Genomic DNA, 6126 nt, shown 5'->3' with positions numbered 1-6126 from the left:
GTCCCGAGTGCGGCAAAGACGTCTAAAAGCTGTATGCCAGGATGGAGCGTCAAAGCCAGAGAAGGCAAAGATGCAAGAGAATATAGGCCTACTCCTACTAACATTTCATTTATTAGAATTATATATGTATTCAATAACATACACTTCAGACTAACCCAAAGGGCTTTCTGCATGCACTGGCCTCAGATTGATACAATATGTTGTCTGATGAAATGAGCACAAATTGCGTTAGATTCTTAGAAAGAGATATCATTTTGATGTATTTTAAACAAAATAACAACTTTGTCTGTGGTTTGTTACCATTGAAACGTTTAACTATCGTATTATGTTGTATATGTTAGGATAATCATCCGTGACACATAACTACAACAGGAGTTGTACTTTTCATTAAAGCAGTAAAATCTAACGACAACATGACATGTACCTGCACTCTAAATGTGAAATAAAGTATTTAAAAGGCAATTCATTGATATAATGATCTTTCTGACATTTGATTTTGTTCCAAATCTGTAAAGACACCAAATAAATCCCATGGGCTCTGGTCAAAAGTAGTGCACTCCATAGGGGTGACATTTGGGAAGCAGACTTACAACCCCCTATAGTTCTGAATAGCTTACCTCTGGCTCCATCTAGCGGTACAAGCACCCCTTAGGGGAAAATGGACTCGGTCTCTTGAACACTCAAAACCACATAAAGGAGGTATGGGATGTGAACATTAGTGCCTAAGGTCTAGGGTCTGGGCCTGGATCTGTGTGGCTCTTGGTGCAGGTTAGCGTTTTTCGTCATGAATCTTGTTCTGGAGGCAGCTCTGCAGAGGGGTCACTAGCTGGCAGAGCCACAAAGTAATTAATCCTTAATGCCTAAACCCTAACCTTAAATTACGACCAAAAAGATAATTTTTGTTTTCAGGAATTTTTACAATACAGTCAATTTTGACTTTGCAGCTGACCTATCTTTGGGGAAATCCCTAATTTCTGCCTCCGTACGTCAATCTCTCAAATGTCTTGGTCTGGGTCTGGACGCTGGGATTTCAGGTGGGGTTGTATGACGAGCTGTCCGTGGTGCTGAAAAGGTTCAGGGTGATGCTGCAGCTTGTTCGGGGTTGCTGTCCATGGTCCTGTACAAGATGTATGGCGCTGTTTTTGAGTGAAGAAAATAGCAATTCTCTGTAATAAATGAACATTCAAATAACTTACAGAATTACAAATCCAAAAGGCACAAACGTCTTCAAATTGAAGTCAATCTATTGGTTTATTGTAACTGTAATATAAATAATTGTATGTACATGTGTAATGTATATTCGTAGGATATTTCTGTTTTGGGTGTTTTCTTTATAAATAACATATACAACCACATGACCGGATGTACATGGAATGTGCAGCAGGAAATGCTAACCGCATTAGCTAACCATCCATATCGAGGTCTCCACACCCACCGGCACACGAATTGTGTAAGCTAGCTTTTCTAAACATACAATTCCTCTCTGAAAATTGCATTACTCTGTGTGCATTTACTAACATGATATGATAACCTGTTAGCTAGTTGTTCATATGTTAACATTGAGTCGTGCACGCCTGATGGCTTTTGTGGAAAGCTAGCTAGCTAGCTAAAGGATGCTATCCCACTAACTAGCGTGGAACAAAGGTTGTGTGTGCCTCTCCCCTCTGTGTCTGAAACGGGGGATACCCGATTGTCGTGCGGTTTACATGTAGCGAGAACTGTTAGCATAGTTTATCTTGCATTTTTTAACTCACGTTGCAACTATCTTGTCTTTTTATTATACCCCGTCAGCTAATTCTGGAATCATCATCAGCCAAAATGAGTGCTGCTCCCAACCACAGACGGACCAAGCCTGGTGGTAAGCTAGCTTGCTAACGTATTCTAGCCTCTGGCTGTAGTCAGTTAACTGGACATCTGTGCCAACTAATACAATATCCTAGCATTTAAGCAAACTCTCTTGTGTCATAAAGGGCCAGATCTAAGCAGAGTATTCCTAAAAAGTCCCGAGAGAGTGTGGATTTATCCCTCTGCTTCCACCAAATGTAGCGATTGAGAAATGACTGAGGTGGTGCTTGAACCAGTTACCTTCTGGTTGCAGGGGGCAAGTGCGCTAGCTACCTCCCTTGCCGCAAATTTCGAGACCTTAGCAGAGGTTATGATATGCTTACATACAGGGAGGCTACACCATATCACTCAATATAGCTTTTACATCTAGGCCATGAATTCTCTAGCCAGCCAGGGCAGTTACGTCATCTGCCTGTAAATGCAGGCTTAAGTGCTGGTGACAACACCCTTTCAAAACCTAATCATTTTATTACAGGCGTGAAGACAGGCTATCCAGGCCAAGCTCCCTCCAACGGTGTTACGGGACCCACTTCCCAGATCCCCGGGCTGTGCCAGGAAGCCACTGAGGGTGCTCCTGAGGCCAGGACCAGCGGAAGGCGTGTGGGAATATTCGACTCCGACTCCGACTATGTCAAACTTGCCAAAGGAGGGGGACAGAAGGGTAACAATGTTTTGTGTCATAGCTATGTGCTGCTTTACAGTAGATACATGCTTTACACTTCAGTACATGGTCATTACTATGGCCTCATTGGACACAGATTAGTGTGGCTCTAATAATATTAGCTAGTTCAAATTATAGTGAATTGCTTTGTATATCATGCTCAACTCATTTGGTATTTTGTATTTTATTAGGATCCCCCTTAGCTGTTGCGAAAGCCGCAGCTACTCTTCCTGGGGTTACACACAAAACATGAAACGTGACATAATTCATGACATTAATAGACAAAAACAGCTCAAGGACAGAACTACATACATAGCCTACATCTCAATACAGACACACAAAACGTCTAGGTCAAATAGGGGAGAGGCGTTGAATTCCCACATTGAATTTCCAAAGGAATTGAAAATACTTATTTTCAAAAGAGATGAATCCACGTTTAGTCAAGTTCCTACTTTTAAATACCTCGTGTTATGTGTCCTCCACAGGTTTACTGTGGCATGAGGACAACAAGGAGGAGGCTAGGCCGAATAAATCCTACAACTCACCTGATTGGTTCTCAGCTGAATCTCAGCGGTAAGGACCCCACCCCCTGTTGGTTTGTTGGCTCTGTTTGATGAAAATATTATTGGAATGTCTCATTCTCTAAAGTGGGATCATGGAACAATATGTCAGGCCTAACAAAACGTTCTGCATCATGTCATGTCTGTATGTGTCTTGAAAACAGATGAACAGGTCATGTTTAGAATGGGAAGTTACATCTTGACTCTTGGTGGTGGTGTATCTTTAGTTGTCCAAGCCAGGGTTCGGTTTTGTGCTTTACAGCGGAAGTAAAGCAGCATCCCCTGATGATTGTCAAGGATACGGCAAAAGGCAACCTCTCGCTGCTCCCTTCGGTACTGATGATATTTCAGCCTGGGAAAGGGAGAGTGATAGCTATAAAGAGAAGGTGAATTCAATGGCCCCAACAAACCCCCTAATCACTGACACAGTTGTTATCATTTACCATCATCCCCTCCCTTTATTTTTTTCATCAGTTCATCTCTTGAGTTGACTCCATCCTTGCGTTCAGTAATGGACTGGGTGGGGACTTCTGTTGAAATTCTTTGCCTTGTTTTTCACCAGTGTACTGTAATAACATTTCATTTGTTTGACTGCCAACCAGTTTGGTCATTATATCTTCACCCATGAATTTACTTGGTCATCCATTTCATTGTTAGAAGTTTCCCATGCGTGTGTATACTTCATACAATGAGTATTCTTGTGCTGGGCCTGACTGACTGGTTTGAACTGGTTGTATTCTTGTGTGCAGAACCCCACCGTCACGGATGCGTCCAGCCAAATGGAGAACATGTCTCTAAGCCAAGGTGGTTATATGGAGATCAACAAATACAAGAAGACGTGAGTGCCTGCCTCTATTTTCGACATCCACTGTTTGTTCTGTAATTCAATTTCACTTCACGCTTAATAATACCAATATGCTGAAATATGTGTGTCAGTATGTGATATATTTGTATAACCTTTATAACCTGTGTAATATATAATTTGTGTAATGTTGGAACTTATAAATTCAACATAACCACTAACACAATTGAATTTCCAACCTCTCAGTCAAAGTGATTTTACTATGGACAGGTCCCATGAGAAGAAAACTGCTCCCGTGAGCATGTCCAAGCTGCTGAGCTTTGGCTACATAGAGGATGAGAAGAAGTCCACCAATGAGGATGACTCCTCAAGTACGACAAATTACTTTGCCTTGTAGTCTTTCACAGACTTTTCCTCAACAAGTATTTTGGAGGAATTAGCAGCAGCGCTATATGTTTATTCTGCTAAATCAAACAATCTTTAATCAAACAATTAAAGTGTTTATTTCATACCATATGGAAATTCTGGACGTATGGGTTGGCTACGGGATTTAATGCATTTTGAATGTATGCCATTATTACATATGACCAATCTGTGTGTGTGTGTGTGTGTGTGTGTGTTGTCTTTCAGGTGTGACCTCTGAACAGACGAGCACCATCGCACCTGAGGATGAGGACCTGGAATAGGGAGGAGAACAGAAGAGGTCCATCTGGGGTAGAAAACAACAGTGGATACACACACCCACACCTGCCATTCACTCTACTGTATGTTCTCTCTCTCTCTCTCTCTCTCTGAGTGACACACTTTCTCTCATTACTGTACATCCCGACTGTTATTATGTTTTGTAATTATGCAACGGTACCATCTCTGTTAATTTATTAATTGTATTGTCTTTTGTTTTATACTCTGTGTAGTGTTGTTCTCAGAACACCGACACAGCTTATTGATGCTTGTCATGTTTATATTATCGTTGTTGAGTTGGAGGATGAATTGTGTGACTATGAAACAGTACTGTACACTGGAGTTTCTATTTGTGGTGTAAAAAATGGTTTTGGTGGTGTGAAGATTGTTTGTGAACAAGGCCTACTGTGCGGACACAAAGGAGACGTTTGTGGCTCACGCTTTTCAGCTCTCGTGTTGAATAGGACCGGAAACCGAGAGCTCTGCCAAAAAAACATGGAAACATGGGTGCTAAGGGATTCACTTCTTATGGGAAGGCAGACATGATTTGGAATGGAAGACAGAAATGCCAATGAATCTACTTTATTCTAAAGAGATGCCCTCCCAGCCAAGATACCAAGATACCAACCTATCTCATACCAGAATATGGTTCAGTGTTATGAAGTTATGGTGGGCATTGATTCCATAGATAGATAGAAACCTTTTGTGATGTTCTAACAACGGTGTCAATTCATTCTACATATTTAGGGAATAGTGGCAATTGTATCATGCAATGATATTGTTTACTCTGAAGTGAAATGGTTTTGCTTTGACGTGAAGGTAGGGCTGGGCGATATGGCCAAATTATATCACTATAGTTTACAACGGTATGGTGGTATTTGACGGTATTTTATGTTCCTGAATAATACAAGATCCAAATATGTTTTATGATTAGTGGATGAGCCTAGAATGGCAACAAATGAGTTATTTTGTTAAGTTATTTTAACAGGCTTTCTCCATGCTGACGGTTTTATTCTCAACCAAACTAGGACAAAAGTGACAGTGAAGTAGTCCAATTTGTTGAACTTTTCAGTTATTTAGCACTTAATAAAAACTTTTATGTGGATCCATACCGGTATGCCGGTATTCACGCTATATCGCCCAGCCCTATGTGAAGGTACATGTAGCTTGGAGACATGTTCCACTTAGCACAGTAAATACACCGTAATAATTTGCCATAGTTATTCATTGGTGGAGAGGTCCACTTTATTAACACAGTCAATGTGTGATCCTCATATCTTTCTTAAAGGGATGAGTGCACTGAGGCTATTGAGTGAAAATGTCATTAAAATAAATGAGCATGTGCATGTACCCCTCGTGCTCTTTCTTGATTAAGTGGTAATTAACTACAATGTCAGAACAGTACTAGTGTTAATAATCACGCCTATTGCCTATTAAAACTCTCACATAGATTCGTGCAGATTATAGAACATAAATAATATCCAATCAAATTAATTATATTCATATGGCTCAATACATACACCAATAAAATATGATAGCATATTCATTTCAGTCAATATATATTATGGCAAAAACAC

The 6126-nt window shown here is 40.5% G+C and overlaps 2 protein-coding genes across 3 annotated transcripts in view; both read left to right on the top strand.

The window, feature by feature from the left end:
• The window catches only part of LOC106575241 (four and a half LIM domains protein 2-like), a 13629-nt gene extending 13167 nt beyond the window's left edge, over positions 1-462 (top strand). The window contains exon 5 of the mRNA XM_014151627.3: positions 1-462. This exon is cut by the window's left edge and continues 126 nt beyond it. Coding sequence (XP_014007102.1) covers positions 1-26 — 26 coding nt within the window. The 3' untranslated portion in view covers positions 27-462.
• Positions 463-1334: 872 nt separating this feature from the next.
• LOC106575156 (uncharacterized protein C7orf57) lies at positions 1335-5899 on the top strand. 2 transcript variants are annotated; one of them, XM_014151389.3, is made up of 8 exons: positions 1335-1450; positions 1792-1858; positions 2321-2506; positions 2992-3079; positions 3329-3452; positions 3816-3904; positions 4115-4239; positions 4499-5899. In XM_014151389.3, exons 1-8 carry the CDS (start codon positions 1355-1357, stop codon positions 4552-4554), a joined length of 831 nt encoding a protein of 276 aa, XP_014006864.1. In that variant the 5' UTR covers positions 1335-1354; the 3' UTR covers positions 4555-5899. The 2 variants fall into 2 exon arrangements, with proteins under 2 accessions (XP_014006864.1, XP_014006865.1); XM_014151390.3 differs by having other exon boundaries at positions 4139-4239; positions 4499-4902.
• Positions 5900-6126: the final 227 nt, after the last annotated feature.

Source organism: Salmo salar, chromosome 17, assembly GCF_965601325.2.
Source record: "Salmo salar chromosome 17, fSalSal1, whole genome shotgun sequence".
In the NCBI taxonomy this organism is placed as follows: Eukaryota; Metazoa; Chordata; class Actinopteri; order Salmoniformes; family Salmonidae; genus Salmo; species Salmo salar.
This window is presented reverse-complemented; position numbering and strand designations above follow the sequence as displayed.

Bases quoted from the DNA above. Each gene is read 5' to 3' on its own strand.
- LOC106575156 (XM_014151389.3), top strand. From the start codon at position 1,355: ATGACCGGATGTACATGGAATGTGCAGCAGGAAATGCTAACCGCATTA. The intron at 2,507-2,991 runs GTAACAATGTTT...TGTCCTCCACAG, and splicing joins CAAAGGAGGGGGACAGAAGG to GTTTACTGTGGCATGAGGAC. The intron at 3,080-3,328 runs GTAAGGACCCCA...TGTGCTTTACAG, and splicing joins TTCTCAGCTGAATCTCAGCG to CGGAAGTAAAGCAGCATCCC.